The following is a 23,848-nucleotide window of genomic DNA, read 5'->3' as shown; positions in this document are numbered from 1 at the left end:
CCTTTGAGTGGTTCACAATAATACTGCTTACTTGCCTAAATACATAAGTATTTATTTTAACCCCCTCTATGCATTACTTATAAAAAAGAAAGTATGGGAGTTTTACATTAAAACTATTGTTTGCCGAAAAACAGCACTGTTTATGCATTGTATAGTTCAATGTTTAGTTCACTTAAAATAAAATTGTCTAATTTATCTGAACTACTACTATATAGAAGACTGCCAAGCAGTTTTTCTGTAAATCTTTTTAAAAGAAAGTTATGTATTCAGATACATTTTATATCAAAGTTCAGAGTGGTGTGGAGGGGAGAGGGAATCCTTTCTAAAACAGGCTAGAGCATCTGCCTGTTGAGTTTCTGATCTAAGACCTCTTATTAGACCTCAGTTTCACCGCCATCTTTCTTCTGGGGATGGATTGATTATCATCTGTCTAGCTCTTTAACCGGTTAATAGGGGAATCATTAACTGAGATAATTCCTATCTCTTAAGGTGAAGATGCTACCTTTGTAGTACTCCATACTTTTGCCAGGACAGGGAGAGAGAACCAGGAATCAGTCCGTTTCCTTACGGACTGGTGGACATTTGCAAGACCGAATTCTGATTCTGTCAACATCTTTATTGCAAAGAAACTTATTAAGAATTGATGTTTGACAAAAATCATGATAGAAACTTTCTGAATCAACTCTCCTTAAATCTTTGTGCCCAATATAAATCGCTTTAAAAGATCATTAACTGTGTGAGGTTTTCATTGTCCCTTTTTTAATTCTAGGTTCTCTGTACAGTTACATTTGATTCACTAGAATCAAGTGTAAAATCTGATCTTATCACAACAGCTGTGAGGTATGTGCCCTCTTATCTTCTATCGCTTTGTTACCTTTATAATAAAGAAGCATGGGTAATTTAAACAGTTAATAAATGGTACTTGAACTGAATATATATATATATATATATATATATATATATATATATATATATATATATATATATATATATATATATATATATATATCAAAATTTTCAAAAATGGATGTGTACAATTAGGCTTCTAAATAAGTGGCCTGATTTTCAAAAGTGCCAAATGCCCAGTAGCTCTTTGGAAATTGCCTTTAGTGTTGGTTATGGTTATAGTGGCTCAGTAGTTACAAACAATAAATCAGAAAATATGGCAAGAAAATATTCACTCTTTTAAATAATGAGACCAGACCATGTAAAAAGATTCCTAAATGACTAAAAACTCTACATAAATGTGCCAAATTATAGCATTTTAAAAAAGACTTATAATTTTTTCCAAGTATTAATATTATAATGAAAACAGTGTACACATTTTACACTTTCAATGTATGTTCTCTACAGATTTGTGCTGTAATGTGCTGTTGTGTAGATTCAGTACATGCAACACATGGAGTAACAGATTTGTACCATGTTAGCAACTACCTCTCCAGTGATTTTAGGTGGCGCTAGCCAAGCATAATGTAGTTTTGACTCATCCAGAATAAGTAAAATTGTCAGATGATTGATAGTTTTTCCAACTTCAAGTAATCTATTCCAAAGACGCTAATTTGTCAGAAGAAAAATCTTTTTAGCTGGTTGAGAAGTTGGTCATACTTCAATTTTAATTACCTCACTGATAGGGTTGCCAGTTTTGGCTGGAGGTTTCATCACAACATGATCTTTAATTAAAGATTAATCTTTAATTACTTGAGATTCCAGGACAATCTAGGAGGGTTGGAAACCCCACTCACTGAAATGAACTGAGAGTTAGTCTACACAGTGGGGTAATGTGTACTACAGGGGTGTGATTTCTAAAATGCACTAACTTGTTGTATATTAATTGGTCCATGTAAACCTTGCTTATACACACTAAATGTTCCCTAGTACACTTTAACACAGGGCCCGCAAGTGCAAACAAAGCAATGCGCTTCAGAAATCATACACCTTTAGTGTGCATTACCCCACCATGTGGACAAGCACTGAGTCTCTTTAAAACTAGTAATTATTCTGTCAAGCTAAGTCCTCTTGCTGATTTACTAATCTTTATTGGTAACAATTGTCTTATTAGGTGGTAAATATTCTTCCCTTCAGGCTTGCATGCAGTCATCTCCTCTTCATGCATTTTGCTCTCTCAACTTTGCTTCAGTTAACACTATTTTCTGCCCAGAGATATTTAACAACCTCATTTCATTCATCTTGCAAATTAATTTGTGCATTCACCCACAGTTCTCACATTAGTGTGCAGTAGGCCACTGCAAAAGTGAAGAGAGGGTCCATGTGTGGAATTACATGTGAGATTGATTGAAAGGTTGTCACTTATAGGTTAGCTCCTCCTATTAGTCTCTACTATTGCACTGGATTTGAATCTTTAAGACTTTGATTATACACAGTTTGATTATTTTAACAGAAAAGTTGCGTCCCTAACTGAAAGTTAAACCGGTATACAAATTGGTATAACCCTTAGTGTGGATACAGTTATATTGGTATAGTGGTGCCTTATACTGATATAGTTTATTTCCCTTCCCCATGGTAGAGCTTACTCCTCGGGGAATTCTGCGCCACTGCACGCACACAGAATTCACATCCCTCACAGATTCCTTCCTTCCACTCCTCCCCTGCCCCCTTCCCCCCCCCCCCCCCTGGTAGGGGCTTGTACTGTTTTAACTATAGCAGTGTAGTTTAAATGATACAATTTTTGTGTGTAGACAAGGTCTTGAATTCATGTACTACAGAGAAATAGCAATAGAAAACGGTCTTGTTGTCCAGCTGGTTCATTGAAACACTTCCCCTGCTTTATAGACACCTGTATTTAGTGATAATGGAGCTGTGTAACCTTTTAATCCTACTCTAAATGGAAACTGATGTTCAGTTGCTCCTGTATGATGATGTCTTATTTTTCATTTCTAGTGGAATAAAAGATAAAAACTTTATGCTGCATTATGAGGTAAGATAGCTTTTCTGTGTTCCACGTGTTTTGTTGCATATTTCACAAACATGAATATGCCTAAGAGTTTATTAATAAAATTTTAAGCAAGCCCTCTTATACCATAAGCATTTCTCATTCTTTGGAATTTGCTCAAAATATTTCACAAAGCAGATATAATTTCCAAATCTGTTATATTACAAGTACCTTTGGTGATTTTTGCTTTATGAACAAGTTTGTGATTGTATGATAGAGAAATGAAGATATAGTTCCACAAGTTTACTTGTGGTTAGCTTGCCTCCCCTGGTCCTCTGTTATCTTGCAACTGCATTACAGTAGAACTTCAGAGTTATGCAAAAAGAAGAACAGGAGTACTTGTGGCACCTTAGAGACTAACAAATTTATTAGAGCATAAGCTCTAAGGTGCCACAAGTACTCCTGTTCTTCTTTTTGCGGATACAGACTAACACGGCTGCTACTCTTCAGAGTTATGAACACCTTGGGAATGGAGGTTATTTGTAACTCTGAACAAAATGTTATGGTTGTTCTTTCAAAAGTTTACAACTGAACATTGACTTAATACAGCTTTGAAACTACTATGCAGAAGAAAAATGCTGCTTTCCTTAATTTTTAGTAGTTTATGGTTAACACAGTGCTGTACTGTTTGCCTTTTTTTTTTCTCTGTGCTGCTGCTTGATTGTGTACGTTCCATTCCAAATGAGGTGTATGGTTGACTTGTCAGTTCGTAACTCTGAGGTTCTACTATGTTCTCTGACGACAAATGTTGTTTTGCATTTATTAAATGCAAATCCAGGATACAACTGGGGTGGTCAACTATCAGGGAGTAATGGTGCCAGAGAGGAAATGCGTTGGCTGAATTCTCACTGCCTCCCTCTAGCACATACTATTAAAAGTAGAGAGATTGCAGGAAGTTTAAAAAAAAAAAAAAAAAAACCAAAAGTCTGTAGATGGGAAGAAACAAGACTGGTGTAGAGACAACAAGAAAAGGCAAACACAGGAATGGAGGACATAACAGTTAAGGCATTAAACACTGATGATCATACATAATAAATTATAGTTTGTGTATTTCAGAAAATTAGTATCATTTGCTTGGTGGAGTGAAATTGACAGCAAACTACATCACTATGAAGTAAATCAGATTACCCCTGCTAACTAAACCTATGGAACATAAATTGGATAGTTCAGTGGTTTGAGCATTGGCCTGCTAAACCCAGGGTTGTGAGCTCAATCCTTGAGGGGGCCATTTATGGATCGGGGGAGGGGGGACTGTCAGGGACAGTACTTGGTCCTGCTACTGAAGGCAGCGGACTGGACTCAATGATCTTTCAAGGTTCCTTCCAGTGCTATGAGATAGGTATATCTCCATATATTACTTTTTTTTAATATTTATTAGTTCATTGTGTCTCCAACAATGTCTAGTATCAGACATTTAAGAGGAAAGTGCAAAAATCCCCCAAATAGAAAATGTATAAAATGGAATTTTAGTTGATAAAGGATTTTATGGCTGATGATTTTTAAAGTTTATACAAAAATGAGGAGTCCGGTAGCACCTTAAAGACTAACAGATTTATTTGGGCATAAGCTTTCGTGAGTAAAAATCCCCACTTCTTCAGATGCATGGAGTGAAAATTACAGATACAGGCATAAATATACTGGCACGTGAAGAGAAGGGAGTTACCTTACAAGTGGAGAACCAGTGTTGACAAGGCCAATTCAGTCAGGGTGGATGTGGTCCTCTCCCAATAATTGATGAGGAGGTGTCAATACTAAGAGAGGGAAAATTGCTTTTGTAGTGAGCCAGCCAGTCCCTATTCAAGCCCAAATTAATGGTGTTAAGTTTGCAAATGAATTGTAGCTCTGCAGTTTCTATTTGAAGTCTATTTTTGAAGGTTTTTTGTTGAAGGATGGCTACTTTTAAATCTGTTATTGAATGTCCAGGGAGATTGAAGTGTTCTCCTACTGGCTTTTGTATGTTACCGTTCCTGATGTCTGATTTGTGTCCGTTTATTCTTTTACGTAGAGACTGTCCGGTTTTGGCCAGTGTACATGGGAAAGGGGCATTGCTGGCACGTGACGGCATATATCACATTAGTAGATGTGCAGGTGAATGAGCCCCTGATGGTGTGGCTGATGAGGTTGGATCCTCTGATGGTGTTGCTAGAGTAGATATGGGGACAGGGTAGGCAACGGGGTTTGTTACAGGGATTGGTTCCTAGGTTAGTGTTTCTGTGGTTTGGTGTATAGTTGCTGGTGAGTATTTGCTTCAGGTTGGAGGGTGGGGGTCTGTCTGTAATTGAGGACTGGCCTGCCTCCCAAGGTCTGTGAGGGTGAGGGATCATTTTCCAGGATAGGTTGTAGATCGTTGATGATGAGCTGGAAAGGTTTTAGCTGGGGGCTGTATGTGATGGCCAGTGGTGTTCTGTTTTCCTTGTTGGTCCCCTGCTGTAGTAGGTGACTACTGGGTACCCGTCTCGCTCTGTCAATCTGTTTGCTCGCTTTCCCAGGTGGTTATTGTAGTTTTAAGAACACTTGATAAAGATCTTGTAGATGTTTATCTCTGTCTGAGGGATTGGAGCAAATGCAGTTGCACAAGTGTACGTTTGGTTTATACAAGTGACTAATGTGTTTTTTTTTTTCTTGATACTCGTGCTTTTGGGAGGGTATTGATGTTTGTTTGCTTCAAAACAATCAATCAAAGAAGGAAAGGGTACCACATGCTGCTTTACTTGCTATATGAAAATTGCATTTTTCTAGTTTCCTCCTTATGCAACTAATGAGATTGGCAAAGTTACTGGTGTCAACAGAAGAGAACTTGGACATGGTGAGTGATACCTAGAGAAGTTAAACATTATTATTCTAGTACTTCATTTAATCACTTTTTGTATTGATAGAGTATTTTGCACCTTTAAATGCAGGTGCGCTTGCAGAGAAAGCTTTGAAGCCAGTTATTCCCCAAGATTTCCCTTTCACAATAAGGGTTACTTCAGAAGTCTTGGAGTCAAATGGTATTAAAATTTCATTTTCATTTTTTTACCTAATGGCAAAGACCAAATATGCTTCTTTAAATTCCCTGTATTAGATAAACTATGCTAGCAGTTCTAGCTAATTAATTTGGTTTGCTATTTAATGGTGCTAGTTGAAATTCTGAAAATGACAAGGATGTGCATGTTTCTGAACCTCAGTTATGGTTGTTAGAGAATTGCTTTAACTTGCAAAGCAGTAGACCTGAAATAAAAGGGGAAGACATAAACTGAAGATTAATAAATGGCATATTTCCCACAAATTTTTCTGATGAAGTTCAGTGTTCTAAACCCTTTGTGATAGCAAGTGTAGTCCATTGAATTTCTGGGGAACCCTGTCAGCTGGCCAGTAAGGGGTTTAATTTTAGAATTACCGAAGAACTTCTCTAGCTAGTTTTGCTTGTTACTTTTGATAGATACATCTCCATTCTCTGACTCTCTGTAGGATCTTCTTCAATGGCTTCAGTATGTGGTGGAAGTTTGGCATTAATGGATGCAGGTACAATATGTAAAATTCATACAGTGGATAAATTCATTTATTCATTAAATGGCTATACATTTGGGCATGACAGGATAATACAATTATTTTAATTTATTTCTATTAGGAGTTCCAATATCAGCTGCTGTGGCAGGTGTAGCAGTAGGACTGGTTACCAGATGTCATCCTGAGAAAAATGGAGAAATTGAGGATTATCGTTTGCTGACAGACATCCTAGTGAGTGTTTATAGTAGGTTTCCCCCCTCAATTTGTTTCCTCTTGTCAGATAAGGCTTCCAATTTCTCTCTTGCAATATTTCTCCAGAATACTTTGGGAACATGTAATACCAAATTACTGAATAATTATGGATCTATTTTCTGATTTTTTGGGGGGGTTCCCCTGCCCTTTTGGGGGAAGATCTCCTTAAGCATATCTATTAACCATATTTTAATTTTATATGTTTCCTTTAAGCTCAATTAACTTCTTCACTTCTAGTGAGTTTGCCTCTTCTATTTGGGGGAAGAAGAGGCACAACTTAGGCCATGCGTACACTAGCACTTACGTCAACAAAACTTCTGTCACTCAGGGGTGTAAGAAAACACACCCCTGAGTGACATAAGTACAGAGATGCTACTCCCGTTCATTGAGCTGGTTTTATTATGTTGACAAGAGAGCTCTCTTCTGTCGGCATAACGCAGCTACATGAGCATTCTTGCAGTGGCACAGCTGTATTGGTACAGCTGTGCCATTATAAGCTTGTAAGTGTAGACATGGCTTTAGGGTGGCACTGAAGGTAGGTATCTATTTGTTGACTGATAAGCAATGTATTTTGAGTAAGGCTTCTACCTTTTCTTCTCCCCAAATAGCTGGTTATTCAGTGAGTCTGCAATAGCTCATAGAATCCAAGGGGGAAATGTTCAGAGTTAATAAAGAACAGTGAAATAGTACTAAAGAAAGGCATTGAAGTCTTACGAGAAGCAACTTTGAATCTAGCAAACAAAAAACTCTGTGGCTTATAGGTATAAGGGTGTGACCTAGGAAATCTTTAGCATGGCCCTTTACTGCAGGATTTAAATTGGCTTGTTTAAAATACTTTCTTTCATGTACCCCTATAGGGAATTGAAGATTACAATGGTGATATGGACTTCAAAATGTCTGGTACTAATAAAGGAATAACTGCTCTGCAGGTATCTTAATTTATTAAATCCCCTTAAAATGAAATATAGAAAATATCACTGGACAGCACCCCTTCCTTACATATTGATGTCACTTAACTCTTTTCCCACATTAGGCTGATATAAAACTACCAGGGATACCACTAAAAATTGTAATGGAAGCCATCCAACAAGCCACAGGTAAGTCCATATTTATATGTTGTACCAATTTTAACGGACTAATTCCTAACTTTTTAATATTTTGTTGCATACAAAGCTCCCATCCTATCTGAACGATCAGTGTGCTGTGCATTGCTAAGATTTAACTTCTGTACATGCTCCTGTATAAAAAGAGTTAAATATTTGAACTCCCATACTATCTCAAGAAAGTCTGGCAGTTCCCAGCACTGTTATAAATTCCAAATCCTGTCAAGAGCTAGGGAAAATGTTTGTTATTCACTCACATAGGCTGCAATTGATAAAGTGGAATGTAAAAGTGTACTGCATGCAGACAATGGGATACTAATGGTTACTAATCCATCACAATATAAATCATATATTGTGGCAGAAATTCAATGATGTATCAGACTATTAAACTAATACTGAATTTGAAATATTAAATATTTGGCTGGAAGATCTATAATTAAACAATTGCAGCCTACATTTGAGTTTGGCTGGTCTGAAAAATGGATTTAGGAATCAATATTTCTCCTACTCTCAATTGGCTATATGAAATTAACTTTCCTCCCTTTATTTCAAAACTGAAAAATGACTTGTTGGATCAGAAAAAAACTAAATTTGTCTTGAGTTGGCCATATATCATTGGGAAAAATGAAATTTTTGGCAGCCAATCCCATTTCAGACACTATCACCCAGATACCAAAAGGAACTCTAAAGGAATTACAAATAAAAATTGTGCGATAATAGGTTCCCAAGAGTAAATAAGAAAACTCTGTGGACCCACTCTGAAAGGTGGAATATTGATATTCCAGTTTTAGCTTATTTGCAACTAAATCATTATATCAACTCCCAGAGCATTATATCAAATCACATGTAGTAAACCCAAGTTTCAGGAGACAATTAAGAAGGATAGAAATGCTAATTACAGGAAAGGCTAACTCAGAGTTCCTGATCACTAAATGATGCAACAAATTCTTCCTGATTGACCTAGAAGGTTACCATTGGGGCAATCGGCAAAGGATCTGAAAACGGATACCACTTTGGAGCAATGGAAGATATCTGAAGAAAGGACAAAACTTCATCTATTTCTGTAAATGTTAAGGAAATTTGTTACAAAATACCTTATTCCATTTAAGCTAAGGAAAATTGGACTAATAAATGCTGAAGAGATTGTGGATGAATAGGGACCTTTATGATGGGAATGCCCTAAGATAATATTTTGGAGGAAAATAAATAGAATTTTCAAGGTAACTAAAATTAGGCTACATGTAGAACCCATAGTGATTCTGTTAGGTTACAGACTGAAGGAGATTATTGATTTTTGGGAAGGACCTATTGATGACAGTTACTATGAACAACCAGGTGTGTGATGGCTTATTTTTTGGAAAAAGACAGATCCCCACTCCAAACATTAGTGGTGTTCAAAACAAGGTATGGAAAATCCTTTTAATGGACAGACAGCTTTATATCAGGATCAAGTAGATTTCATAATGTATGGTTATCATTTTTGGAATTTGAACAAATAAATATATAGTAAAAGGTGACCAAATACACATGGATCTTTTGAAGGTGACACATGCAGTACATGGAAAGTATGTGTATGGAAAGTATGGGCGTGTCTACACTTACCACCGGAGTGATTGATCCAGCTGGGGTTGTTTTATCGTGTCTAGTGAAGACGCGATAAGTCGACCGCTGAGCGCTCTCCTGTCGACTCCTGTACTCCACCAGAGTTAGAAGCGTAGGCGGAGCCGACGGGGGAGCGGCAGCAGTCAACCTATGACCGTGAAGACACCGCAGTAAGTAGCTCTAAGTACGTCGACTTCAGCTACTCTATTTTCATAGCTGAAGTTGCGTAACTTAGACCGACTTAGCTCGCGCCCCTCCCCCAGTGTAGACCAGGCCTTACTGTATGTAAGCTTGTATGGAAAGTTCATGTACACTAATGACAAAAAAAGTTTTATTTTTAGAAGGTCTCAGTTGATTGCACCCATTGGGAGAGAAAAGGAAGGAGTGCTGCCCCCCCCCCCATCCCCGTGCGCCCCGCCCCCTCCCCCCGCTGCCTCTGTCCTTCACAGGCAACTCTGCCCTAGTTACACAGCAACACTTCTGCTCCACTTGGCCACTAAGCAGCTAGCCTCTCAGCCCCTTGAAGCCGCAGTGCCCCTACCCTGGAGTAGAGCATTGGTCAGGCAGAGCCACAAGGAGAGGAAAGGGAGTAACCCCATCTGTCTCAGCAGCACCTAAGCAATTCCCTTGTGGGAGCACCAGGCTCTCCCACCCCAGCAGTACTAGCACCCTCATTTCACCAGCTCCCCAGTTCTTCTTTGAGTGCTGTCCCTGTGGGTGCTCCACTTCAGGTGACGGTGCGTCCCGGCGCCGTTGATCGGAGGCTTTTCCATAGCAGTGCTCGGTTGGGCTGTGCGCATGCTTAGCTGTCTTGCGGCATCTGTTCTTTTGAGCGCATGTGCACAGCCCACCCCCCTCAGTTCCTTCTTAATCGTCCTCAGCTGAAGATGGAGCTCTCCACAGTTCAATAGCCCGTTCCCTCTAGAGTTTAAAAAAAATATAAATTAGTAGTTAAATAATCTTACTGTATATAATCTTACTGTGCATTCATTGCACCAATTTGAAGGCATAGTTAGTTCGTTTAAAAAAAAATGTATTCTTAGCTTTGTTAGTTCTCTAGTTCATAGTTCTCCCTCAGGCCACGCAAACTCATGTTAACGACTATGCCAGGTTCAATGTGTGAGGTGTCTTGGAGAGATGCACATTCCTTCTAAGTGCATTCATTGCAGCAACTTGAAGACATGAGCCCGCTGAGACCAGGACCTCCACCTGAAGATGATCCTAATGGAGAAATCACTTCTCCCAGGATCAGACAAGGACAACCACAGCTCCTTAGGAAAGTGCTCACCAGCGCGGTCTAAATCATCAATGAGCACGGCTCCATCCTCCTCAGAAAAGAGGAAGAGAGCCTCGATCTCTCTTGCAGCAGGAACCACAGAAAAAGAAACGGTCCCCTGGGTGGTCTCTCCCTCCGGTGCTGACGGCTAAGAGAGTGAGTACATATGACTCTCCCAGCACCAGCCACGCCACGGAACCGAAAGACAAAAAGGAGGAGTTGAGACCTAAACCACCACGTCTCCTTCATGGCGCCAACGCATATGGCACCGACAACTGAGCCAGTACGGACCATGCCACCGCCGCCCCCGTACTGTCCACGTTGTTACTATTGACATTTACCTTGGCACTGACATCCATGGCTGGCACTGACCAAATAGAACCACAAGCCTCCCAGTCGACAAAGCAATACAACAGTGCCGACACCATCAGTACCGCAACACTTCCTCGTGCACACTGACATCACCATACCATCGCTACCACAGACAACCCTTGGCACCGAGGGATCGCCAGTTTTAACGCAGCTGACCTCTCCAACGGCCCTTACGGATAGTGAGTCAGATGAGCAAGAGGAAGGAGTCTTCTTGCCACACCTCTCGCCCATATCCCAAGGGAAAGAGGTGCAGAGCTCACTGAAGACCAAAACACAACAAGTGAAACTACCCTTTCCATGGTATGTGCCCCCCATGCCTTTTCCCCTTTCAGTGCCTACGTGGAATCCATGGGCAGCATATAAGGCCCAATACACCACACCCTCCTCACCACAAAGGGGAGAGTTACGGTCCCCACCAGGATCACCAGTTCCTGCTACATCACTTGGGACCAGACGACACAACACAAGAACCCGAGGGGAACATGGGCAATGAAGACACCTCACTCGCACATAACTCATCCTCCTCTCCGGATGAAGCCATCATGCCACTTCCACCAATGATGGCAGATGACTTCAAACAATTCCAAGAATTCTTTAAAAGGGTAGCAGCCAGTCAGAACATCCCCCTGGAGGAAGTCCAGGAAAACCAGCACAAACTACTGCAAATCATAAAGCCATCAGCCACCTCTAAGATAACTCTCCCTATAAACAATGCGATTCTCGAACCTGCTGACACAGTATGGCAAACACCAGCATCTACCCCTCCAACATGCAAACGTGCAGAAAGGAAGTACTATGTACTAGCCAAGGGCATGGACTTCCTATACTCCCACAACCTAACTCATTGGTAGTGGACGCCGCAACCCACAGGGCAAAACACTCACGTGACAGAATTTACTGGGCAGGAAGATATACACCTCATCCATGCTACAGTTGCGCATTGTGAACTATATCATTAAATATGATCATGATAATTATAATAAGCTCTTTGAATTTGCCTCGGAACTTCCTGAGGACAAGAGAGCGGAACTAAAGACCGTACTTGCAGAGGGTCAGTTAGTTTCAGGACGGCATTACAAGCTACCCTGGACATGGCCGATACCGCTGCACGTACGACTACGATGGCCATCACAATGTGAAGAGCATCATGACTCCAAACATCCGCATACCTAAAGAGATACATTTAAAAATGGAGGACTTACCAATTGAGAGAGAGAGACAAATTTTCTTGGTGAAAACGGAAAAAGTTCTTCACACAATGAAAGACTCTCGTGCCACACTATGCACGTTAGGCATTTATACTCCTCCCCACAAAAAGAGGAGGTACCAGTCATACCAACACCCAATTTAATGGCCTGCAATCCAGACCGTCTGAGGCGAACAGACAGAAAAACAGACCGCCACGCTGGAGACAGACGCAGCCACAACACGCAGCGTCCCAACCTTCAGGCAACAAGCCGCAATTTTGAAGGTTTGGTCGAGGGCCTGAACGACCTCCCCACGACTCCAGTGCATACCACCGTATTTGGCCATCATCTACAGCATTTCCAACAAGCCTGGGAGCTCATTACCCAAGACCGTTATGTTTTGGAGATAAAATCTGGCTATTCCATCCCCTTTACTTCTTGTCCCCATACCTTCCCCATCCCTCTTCAGGGACCTCTGTCACGAGCACCTTCTCGGACTGGAAGTAGAGCGCCTACTACAGTTAGGAGCCGTGGAACCCATACGAATGGAATACAGGGGAAAGGAGTTTTACTCTCATTATTTTTTGACAGAGAAGAAAAGTGGGGGATGGCGCCCAGTTCTAGACCTCCGAAAACTCAACAAATTAATTCACTCCAAAAAGTTCAAGATGATCACTCTAGGCATGATAATTCCTACGCTGGAACAGGGGGACAGGTTTTCATCCCTCGAACTACAAGACTCATGTTTCCACATCACAATTCATCCAGCCCACGGACGAGTCCTCTCATTTACGGACACGAACATTTCCAATACCGTGTATTCCCATTTGGCCTTTCCACGGCACCAAGGGTGTTCTTCAAGACCCTAGCAGTTGTCACAGCACACTTACACAAATGTGTGATCATAGTCTTCCCCTACCTCGATGACTGCCTTCTCAAAGGACGCACGTACGCAGAGACAGAGACATTCACCCGCTCACCTTTGATCTTTTCCAGAACCAGGGACTCCAAATAAACATAAAAAGTCCACACTAATACTGACAGAACACCTGGAATTCATCAGGGCACGCCTCGACTCAGTATAAGGTAGAGCGTTTCTTCCGAATACCAGAGTTCTAATCATAAAACATCTGGTAGACACAATCTCCTTCTGTCCCCAAGTTGAAACAAGAATTTGTCTACAGCTATTAGGACACATGGCTGCTAACACATACATGAAAAAGCACGCCAGGCTACACATGTGGTGCCTTCAAAGCTGGCTGAACTCAATGTACAGACCCACCAAACACAACATACACAGGCTAGTCAAACCACCCCCCAAGATCCTGGATTCTCTCAGGTGGAGGATGACAGCGGCAAATCTAACGATGAGTATTCCCTTGCAACAACCCCCCAACCTCAGTACTGATCGCAACAGACCCATCTCTATTGGGCTGGGGAGCACACTTAGACACCACACAGCACAAGGCAAGTGGTCACCAGCCGAAACACACCTACACATAAATCTCCTGGAACTTAGAGCAGTGAGAAATGCCTGCTGTCACTTCCTCCCTCTAATAAGGAACAAATCCATCCGAGTCATGACAGACAAGATAGCATGCATGTTCTACATCAACAGACAAGGGGGGGCCTGATCCCACTCCCTCTGCACTGAAGCCATGATGCTATGGAACTGGTGCATCTGCTATAATATAGACCTCTTAGCCTCTTACCTTTCTGGATGCCAAAACACCACCACAGACACCCTTAGCACAAACTTCTCATGGGAACATGAATGGGAAATGAACCCCACAACTGTTCACAGAATATTCAGACGTTGGAGGTTCCCTTCCATCAACTTATTTGCCACGTCCCAGAACTGCAAATGTACTGGTTTCTGTTCCAGAGCAGGACTCGGCCCTCGATCTCTAGGGGATGCCTTTCTAATCCAGTGGGACACCTCACTTATGTATACTGTGACGGAGTCTGCTTACCCCGCACTAGCCCAGACAGGGTTAAGCCCATATTATTGATAGCGGCAGTCTCGCCTCCCAGGCGGGACTGGGCATGCTCCAAATGCTCTAGCAGTATAAAGGGGGGAAGCCCAGCTCATTCTGGGCTGGAGGCTGCAGGGGAAGGACCTGTCTGGGAAGCTCCAGCAGAGGAACAGCCACAGCCCCTGTCTGCGCCGGAAATCAGAGCCCTCCCGGGCCTGCTTGAACCCTTGCTACTGGAGGAGCTACAGGAGGCGACCGGCAGAGAAGCCGAAGTCTCATGCAAGACCTCAACGCAGAGACTGGTAGGAAGTGACCCGGGAGGGTGACGGAGCAGTACCTCCTGCCCAGGAAACCTCAGCATGTTTTGGTAGAATCCCCACACTGAGTCATTTGCAAATTGCTCCACCACTGTTCGGGCCCTGGGTTGGGGTCTGGTGGAGTCGGGTGGGCCCGGGCCCCCTTACCGGGGCTGCCATACCCCTTGGTGGGCACGCCGCCCCCACCCCCATTGGACTCCGGCCGCTAGGCCACGCTGCCCTGCATTCCAAGGGTGGCTCTATTGAACTTTGGCCGCTAGGCCATGCTGCCCCAATCCTAGGGGCCATCACCTGTGTTTTGGACTTCTTTGGCCATATGAGACAGGGCAAAGAAGCTCTCTAAATACTTTGCTGCACAAGAATGTATTGATGATGGCAGTGGGAATATAAATAACATGAAGATGCCATTCAGTGGAGAGCCTGAGATGTTTCTGGGCATCATAAGGCAGGGATGGTTCATGCCCCTTTACAAGGATGCTTGCATTTTTGACTGAAACTGCTAACTCAAGGTTTTGAGAATCTGCTTTTAAAGCTGTTAACCAAACATTTCACAGGAAGTGACTAAATCATGTTAACTGTTACACATGGCCTGTCAACTGTGCCATGCAGCCTTCCTTCTTACTAAAGCATGTAGCCAGGACTCTCCCAACCTCCTTGTGGAAACCTTCACTACTCTGCTTTGGATGGATAGTTTGTTGGAAAATACATTGTCTAAACAGAAATGTTTGCTTTGTCCTAAAGGTGTGACTAATGCTGAGAGAACATCTTTATTAAACTAAATTGTTTTCTGTGAAAGGAATTTTTTTAGAGCATCTTTATGTAGATCATAAAGGTTAAAAGCATGGTACTGCCTCTCCCAAATAGAGTAGCTTATCCTTCCTAACTGGTAGCTTGGATTAAACAAAAAAGAACATTTTAAAAATATCATTGAAACATTTTATTAATAGATAATATAAAGAAAAAATGGCGGGGGAAGTGTTACACAAATAACATGAAGAGAATCAAACAAGAACATTATTTTTGTGGTACAGCAGAGCTTCTATAATCTTTGAAGGTTTCTAATTCCTTTGACCTGAGGATCTTTATATAATTTTTAGCACACTGTGGTGTTTTGGACACTTCAGATTTGAAGCTGTGTACCAATAAATTGTGCTGAAGGTGCAGGGCTCTTATAAAGAAGAGAGACTATAGAAAAATCCCTCTAGAATAAGGATATGTCTACACTACGAGAGAAGTTCGATTGTACTTAAATCGAATATGTGGAATCGATATTACAAAGTCAAACATGTATCCACACTAAGGACAGTAATTCGACTTTGTGAGTCCACACTAACGGGGTAAGCCTCGACATTGGAAGCGGTGCACTGTGGGCAGCTATCCCACAGTTCCCACAATCCCCGCTGCCCATTGGAATTCTGGGTCGAGCCCCCAATGCCTGCTGGAGAAAAAAATGTGTCGAGGGTGGTTTTGGGTAACTGTCGTCATCCAACCGTCACTCCCGCCCTCCCTCCCTGAAAGCGCTGGCGGGCAATCAGTTCGCGCACTTTTCTGCTGAGTGACAGCGCGGACGCCACAGCACTGCGAGCATGGAGCCCGCTGCGACCATCGCTGCAGTTATGGCCGTTGTCAACACCTCGCACCTTATCATCCACCTTTTCCAGAGGCAGATGCTGAGAAATCGGGCGAAGAGGCTACGGCAGCGCGGTGAGGACATGAAGTCTTGAGAGTGGCACAGACCTCTCACAAAGCACGGGACCCCGTGCCGTGAACATTATGGTGGCAAGGGGTCATGTTGATGCTGTGGAACAGCGATTCTGGGCCCGGGAAACAAGCACGCACTGGTGGGACCGCATAGTGCTGCAGGTCTGGGATGAATCACAGTGGTTGTGAAACTTTTGTATGCGGAAGGGAACTTTCCTGGAACTTTGTGAGTTGCTGTCCCCTGCCCTGAAGCACAAGGACACCCGGATGCGAGCAGCCCTGACTGTCCAGAAGCGAGTGGCCGTAGTCCTCTGGAAGCTTGCAACGCCAGACAGCTACCGGTCAGTCGCGAATCACTTTGGCGTCAGCAAATCTACCGTGGGAGTTGCTGTGATGCAAGTAGCCAACGCAATCGTTGAGCTACTTCTGTCAAAGGTAGTGACCCTTGGAAACGTCCAGGTCATCATAGATGGCTTCGCCGCGATGGGATTCCCAAACTGCGGTGGAGCTATAGATGGAACTCACATTCCTATCCTGGGACCAGACCACCAGGCCAGCCAGTACATTAACCGAAAGGGCTACTTTTCAATGGTGCTGCAAGCACTGGTGGACCATAGGGGACGTTTTACCAACATCAACGTCGGATGGCTGGGCAAGGTTCATGACGCTCGTATTTTCATGAACTCTGGTCTGTTTAGACGGCTGCAGGAAGGTATTTACTTCCCGGACCACAAAATAACTGTTGGGGATGTGGAGATGCCTACAGTGATCCTCGGGGACCCAGCCTACCCGCTAATGCCCTGGCTCATGAAGCCCTATACAGGCGCCCTGGACACTGAAAAAGATCTCTTCAACTACCGTCTGAGCAAGTGCAGAATGGTGGTGGAGTGTGCTTTTGGACGTCTCAAGGGGAGATGGAGAAGCTTACTGACTCGCTCTGATCTCAGCGAAACCAATATCCCCATTGTTATTGCAGCTTGCTGTGTGCTCCACAATCTCTGTGAGAGCAAGGGGGAGACCTTTATGGCGGGGTGGGAGGTTGAGGCGAATAGCCTGGCTGCTGATTACGCCCAGCCAGACAGCCGTGCGATTAGAATAGCCCAGCGGGACGCGCTGTGCATCCGGGAGGTTTTGAAAGCTAGGTTCCTCAGTGAGCAGGGTAACCTGTGACTATTAAGTTTGTTTAAAGAGAAGCAGAACCTGCCCCCGTTTCTTTACCCACTTACTGTTGACTATCCTCTCCAGCTACATACCCCGTTCACCCCGTCCCCTCCCTTCCAACACACGTTTAAAAATAAAATAAATGGAACTTTGTTAATGAACACCGTTTTCTTTATTACGGATTTTGCGGTAAAGTGTTGAAACTGGGACGCAGACTGTGGTGGGGAGCGGGCGTAGTGATGGAAAGAACGCTTCTTAACTCGAGGAATGACAGGCTCCTGCTCCTAGAGAGGTCCGCAGTGGTGGACTGGTTGTTTCAACGGAGCCTGCCACCCCTCCTTTTCGGGACTCTGTGTGTGGGGGCTATGTGACTTTGTGGCAGGGGAGGACGGTTACAGATCACCTGCTGTGTGGCTCTGAGATCCAGGATAAGGACCGCAGCATAAGATCTCTATCCGCCCTCCCCCGCCACAAAGTCACATGGCTCTCCCCCCCCCCACCCCCACAGAACATGAAAACCACCTCCCAGACTGACCAGGGAGCCTAGTGACTGCAATGTGTGTGTGAGACCTTCTGCTGAACCTGCCCCCGTGTCTGTACCCTGGTAAAGGTGACTGTCCTCTCCAATTACCAACCCCCTTCCCCCCCTTCCAACACACTCTCCCCTAAAAGAACATGATGGAAACAGTAATTAAGAGAAACGTATCTTTTATTAGCAACTACACAGTTAAGGGATGAAACTGGGACGGGGGCTTGGGTGAGGCGGAAAGGAAAGGACTTATCAAATTTTGGGGAATGAGAGCCTTCTGGTACTTGAGCAGTCTGCAGGGGTGGAGTGACAGTTTTCACGGCCCCTGCTGCCCCTCCTTCTTGGGACTTTGGGTGAGGGGGGTATGGGAGTTTGTGGCGGGGGAGGGCGGTTAGAGAGAGATTGCAGCGGGGCTCTGTCCTCCTGCCTCCGGTCCTACAGAACATCCACAAGGCGCCGGAGCGTGTCCGTTTGCTCCCTCATTAGTCCAAGCAGCGTTTGAGTCGCCTGCTGGTCTTCCTGCCACCACCTCTCCTCCCGTTCGCTGTGTGCTCGCTGGTATTGTGACATGTTCTCCCTCCATTGGGTCTGCTGGGCCGCATCGGCTCGGGAGCAGCCCATAAGTTCTGAGAACATGTCGTCCCGTGTCCTTTTCTTTCTCCGCCTAATCTGTGCCAGCCTCTGCGAGGGAGATGCCAGGGTGGGTCGGGAGACAGTCGCAGCTGTGGGATGGGAAAAAGGGAGTGAATTCCTCACAAAGATAATTTTTTGTGAACAATGAACATAGTCTTTCTCTGTGAACAAGACCATGCACAGCATCTATCACATGCGCACTCAGGACAAGGTCGAATTTTTGGCCTTCGCATTCAGTGCCTGGGGTCTTGCAGTGGAGATCAGACAAGCGGGGCAGGACAGTGGAATTCGGGTAGCAGGCTGACGTGGTAAGCCGTAGACTTTTGGCTGCTTAAAACTTAAATTAGAGCAGTGCCCTCCTTTCACGTTCAAAGCAATGCTCCTATCGTTGGGCAGTTCCTGCTGCTGGCAATCCGGCAAGCATGAACTCTGCCCCTGTCCTACCCCCTCGCGGCTGTCCCCGGGAAAGATCCCTGTATGCTGCCCCTCTCCCGCCTCCACCGCGTGGCGGTAAACCGCCGGTGACAGTTCTGTAAAGGAACAGGCAAGCAGTCCCAATAGTAACATTCCCCTAATTCTAAGCAGGTCACCATGAGCGACATCACTCTGCTGAGAATTTCTGAGACTGAGAAAGAACGCATGCTGCGTGAAAGCCAGCAAAAACCAGGGCCGTATGCCGCCATGCTGTGCGAGGCAATGATCCCAGAGTACTTGATGATAGCCTGGCGCAGAAAAGTTTCCTACCACGGAGGACGCAATAAGTCCGCTCTCCCCAGGAACCTCATGCAAAGGCTCTCCAATTACCTCCAGGAGAGCTTCGTGGAGATGTCCCATGAGGATTTCAGCTCTATCCCTGGACATATAGACCTTCTTTTCCAGTAGCTGCACTGGCAAGGACTAAAAAGTAGAGCGCCTAGGGCAAACAAATCATGAAAAACCCATTCTTGATATTCCTGTTCTGTTCAAAATAAATGTTTACTTGTTTAAAACACTTACCGACTGATCCTTCCCCTGATTCAGGGTCTGGGTTAACGCCTGGGGATGGTTGGTAGGGGATCTCTGTGAGGGTGATGAAGAGATCCTGGCTGTCTGGGAAATCAGCGTTGTAAGCGCTGTCGACTGCCTCGTCCTCCTCCTCACCTTCCTCATCTTCCCCGTCCGCTAACATCTCCGAGGAAGCGGCCGTCGACAATATCCCATCCTCAGAGTCCACGGTAGTGGTGGTGGCCGCACGTAGAATGGAATGCAGTGCCTCGTAGAAACGGCATGTCTGGGGCTGGGATCCGGCGCGTCCGTTTGACTCTTTGGTCTTCTGGTACGCTTGTCTCAGCTCCTTGATTTTCACGCGGCACTGCGTTGCATCCCGGCTGTATCCTCTCTCTGTCATGGCTTTTGAGATCTTCTCGTAGATCTTTGCATTCTGTCTTTTCGATCGCAGCTCCGAAAGCACGGACTCATCGCCCCACACAGCGATCAGATCCAAGACTTCCCGATCAGTCCATGCTGGGGCCCTCTTTCTATTCTGAGATTGCATGGTCACCTCTGCTGGAGAACTCTGCATCGTTGCCAGTGCTGCTGAGCTCGCCACGATGTCCAAACAGGAAATGGGATTCAAACTGCTCAGACAGGAAAAGGAATTCAAATTTTCCCGGGGCTTTTCCTGTGTGGCCGGTCCGAGCATCCGAGCTCGGACTGCTGTCCAGAGTGTCAACAGAGTGGTGCACTGTGGGATAGCTCCCGGAGCTATTAGCGTCGATTTTCCATCCACACCTACCCTAATTCGACATGGCCATGTCGAATTTAGCGCTACTCCCCTCGTTGGGGAGGAGTACAGAAATCGAATTTAAGAGACCTCTATGTCGAACTAAATAGCTTTGTTGTGTGGACGGGTGCAGGGTTAATTCGATTTAACGCTGCTAAATTCGACATAACCTCCTAGTGTAGACTAGGCCTAAGAGGTCATTATGGAGCCTATAATATCTCTATAATTTATGCCACATCAATGGCAAATACTACATTTGTCATGCTAGATGCTCACATTAGATTAGACAGCCTCCTTGTATCCTACCTCTCAAATTTAAAAGCAAACATAATGTAAGTTTATATTCACTTTAAACATAGTACTGCCTTTTTTTCCACAGTTGCAAAGAGAGAAATCTTGCAAATTATGAACAAAACAATTGCGAAACCCAGACCAAACAGAAAAGAAAATGGACCAGTTGTAGGTAATATTGCATGTACAATAACTCCTCACTTAACGTTGTAGTTATGTTCCTGAAAAATGCCACTTTAAGCAAAACAATGTGAAGTGAATCCAATTTTCCCATAAGAATTACTATAAATGGGAGGCTTGGGTTCCAGGGAAATTTTTTTTTTTCCCCAGACAAAAGGCATTATATACATTTTAAAACAAGCTATTTAATACAGGTATAAGATTTAAACAATTTTAAAGAAACAATACTACAATTATCATTGCTGAGTATGAAGCTTGGTTGAGGTGGTGGAGTCAGAGAGTGGAAGAGGGTGGATTGTCCGGCTGCTTCTCTTGTTGTTCTTGCAAGCACAGGCACTGACTTTGCCAGGGGTGGGGGGCTCAACCCTTGGCCCATCCACTCCACCCCTTCTCTTCCCCCCCCCCGCTCCTCCCCTCTCCCCCCAGCTTCCTGCCCGCGGCAATCAGCTGGTTTGCGGCGTTCAGGAGGCTGGGGGGAGGAGCGAGGATGCAGCACGCAGCCTTCCCCCTCCCCCCAGACTCCTGAACGCTGCAAACCAGCTGATTGCTGTGGGCAGGAGGCAGGGGAGGGAGGGGGAAGGCTGCCTGCCGTGTCCTCGCTCCTCCCTCCAGCCTCCTGAATGCCTCAAGATAGTTGATTGCCGCGGGCAGGAGGTGGGGGGAGTAGGGAGAAGGCGCTGGTCCGCTGGGTCCACTGGTGGGTGGGAGGGGTTGGTGGGGGGGGGCATAAGGGAGCTGATGGGGGGGCTGCCAGCCGTGGACAAAGCAGGTGACCAAACGACGTTATAGGGGAGCATTGTACAACTTTAAACGAGCATGTAATGTAATGGAGCAGGGACGTAACATCGAAACAACATTAAGTGGGGATTTTCTGTACATAATTGTGTATTGTTAACTTTTAAGATGAAATATTTGAAATAAGCTTCTGTTTAAAATATTTTGTTATAATGGTCCTCAGTTATATGTAGGTGGTTTTGTTTTTGTTGGCTCAGTGTTTCCCTCTCTCCCCCCCCCCGCCCCCTCCCAAGATTTGTGAAACTTGGTTAAATTTAAGGATTTCAAATGTTGTTTTGAGGATGGGAACTTTAAACTCCCAGTTCTATCTGTTTGTTAACTTACACAGATTTAGTGAGTGATATGTACGTGTATATGAGTGCTGGCTTTGACCTTCTGTGTAATTTATACCTGTTAGAATTCCTGATCAAAAACTTATACTGACCCAGGTTCTGATTTTCTTTGTAGTTAAACTTCATTCAGTCATTGAGAGACAAACATATTTCATTAGCATATCTAGCAAATCTTTACAAACCAGGCTACTAAAATTAAAATATAAATGAGTATCACTTGATTTTAGAAATATCACAAGAATTTATAAACTCTGCATTTCAGACTGTGACTTACATGCTATTTTTCAGAAACTGTTCAGGTACCCCTATCAAAAAGAGTGAGGTTTGTTGGCCCAGGTGGCTATAACTTAAAAAAACTTCAAGCTGAAACTGGTAAGAGAATGTGATTTTTTTTTTTTATTTAATTGAAATTGTATAGATGTGATATTGGCTCTCTTCAGTGTATGGGAAACCCTTACTCTGTGGGATTTCATTTTATTGACAGTAGTAGCACACTAGATTATTAAATGCCTAAAGACTTTGTTAATGCAGAGTTAACATTGCCCAGTGATGTCTTGTGCCCTTCTGATATCTGGGAGTGGCTAAAGGTAAACCTCAGAAAACCAGGAAATATAGTGAAGGTAAGCTTCTCCCCCACAAGGCAACCTTAACTCTGTCCCTGGAGCTGGCAATAGTCTCTGGGAGTGGTTCAGTAAATGGAATGGGATGTGGGGTGTTTTGTCATGATGACGTTCTCAGAGAATGTTCTATAGTGTTATGCTTCCAAGATTTGAATTTCAGCATTTGTCTGTGCACATTCCAACTGCCTTCATTGTTATGTGTAACTGAATTGAATGGTGGAGGGATGAGTTGGAGCAATGTGGCAGAACTCGGACTGTGAGAGGAGAGGTGCATGTGTACTTTGAAGGATCAAGTGTGCCTTATTTCAGTGCTGAGATTTGTATGTTGTGTCTACAGAGGTACACAAGGGTGTCTTTTTGCTATGGGGATTGTCAGCAGTCCAGCGGCATACACGCCAATGGACTCCCAGGCTCACTGGGGGATAATTGAAGGCAGTGTCACAGAAGAAATCTTTGGGACAAGGGTTGACGGGAAGATAAAATTTAGCAGGTTTGGGGTGGGGTGTATTTAGTAGGTTCAGGGCATGTATTGACTACAAAATTAAGTCAACCTATGTTCAGTTCAACTTACAGCCACTGCAGTAACTACTGCAGTTTTTCATGTCCACACTACCCACCTTATATCCGTGGTGTGCTTGTCAGGAGCACTTCCACCAACTTAAATGGAGGCACTGTTGGGGGCTGAGAGCCCGGGCTCCCAACTCTGCGTGGAGCTAGGTGCAGGGAGACTGGCTGCTGCCTGGGCTCTCAGCTCTACTCCCTACACTGACATAAGCCCTACGTTGCTTGTGGAGGTGGAGTTATATCAGTGTAGTAGGGCGCTAACATCGCCTGGAGCAAGGCTGTAGCGTAGACACTGACACAATTAGGTTGACATAAGCTGCCTTATATCTATCTAACTCTAGTGTAGACGAGGCCTCGGTGTTTTACATGTAAGCAGCTCCTGTTTGATAGACCTGACCTAAGCCCGATTTTGCTGTAGCAAAGAGAATTTGTTACTGTGTCCTTCAGTGGTCATGTGCTCTGTTCCTAAAATGTTCTGTAGCATCTGTAAGGGCAGAATGCTACTATGGATGGTGTTGACATACTAGGTGTTGCTGAAACAGGACAGAATTTAGATTGTGTTGCAGGATAGCATACATCTAGGGCTCAGACTCTCAGTCCCTGGGTACAGCTCGGGTTCTATGATCACAGCATAACACTTTGAGCCACCCAGTTACTGTGACTACAGCCTGCCTGGAAATCTGTTGCTTCAATAAAGCAGTTCTATACAATGTTGTCTAGCCACAATATAAACAAATGAGTGTAAGCCCTGATTAG

The 23,848-nt window shown here is 44.1% G+C and overlaps 1 protein-coding gene across 4 annotated transcripts in view; it reads left to right on the top strand.

Annotated features, from left to right (window-relative positions):
- PNPT1 (polyribonucleotide nucleotidyltransferase 1) overlaps positions 1 to 23,848 on the top strand; it is a 50,321-nt gene that overhangs the window by 16,337 nt on the left and 10,136 nt on the right. For all 4 annotated transcript variants that reach the window (XM_065590808.1, XM_065590806.1, XM_065590807.1 and 1 more), the window contains exons 14-23: positions 770 to 840; positions 2,899 to 2,935; positions 5,690 to 5,756; positions 5,851 to 5,940; positions 6,401 to 6,454; positions 6,561 to 6,670; positions 7,549 to 7,620; positions 7,725 to 7,788; positions 20,690 to 20,773; positions 22,197 to 22,280. In XM_065590808.1, the coding sequence (XP_065446880.1) occupies positions 770 to 840; positions 2,899 to 2,935; positions 5,690 to 5,756; positions 5,851 to 5,940; positions 6,401 to 6,454; positions 6,561 to 6,670; positions 7,549 to 7,620; positions 7,725 to 7,788; positions 20,690 to 20,773; positions 22,197 to 22,280 (733 nt within the window). The remainder of the gene's footprint in view (positions 1 to 769; positions 841 to 2,898; positions 2,936 to 5,689; positions 5,757 to 5,850; positions 5,941 to 6,400; positions 6,455 to 6,560; positions 6,671 to 7,548; positions 7,621 to 7,724; positions 7,789 to 20,689; positions 20,774 to 22,196; positions 22,281 to 23,848) is intronic.

Source organism: Chrysemys picta, chromosome 3 (genome assembly GCF_011386835.1).
Source record: "Chrysemys picta bellii isolate R12L10 chromosome 3, ASM1138683v2, whole genome shotgun sequence".
Lineage (NCBI taxonomy): Eukaryota > Metazoa > Chordata > Testudines > Emydidae > Chrysemys > Chrysemys picta.
This window is presented reverse-complemented; position numbering and strand designations above follow the sequence as displayed.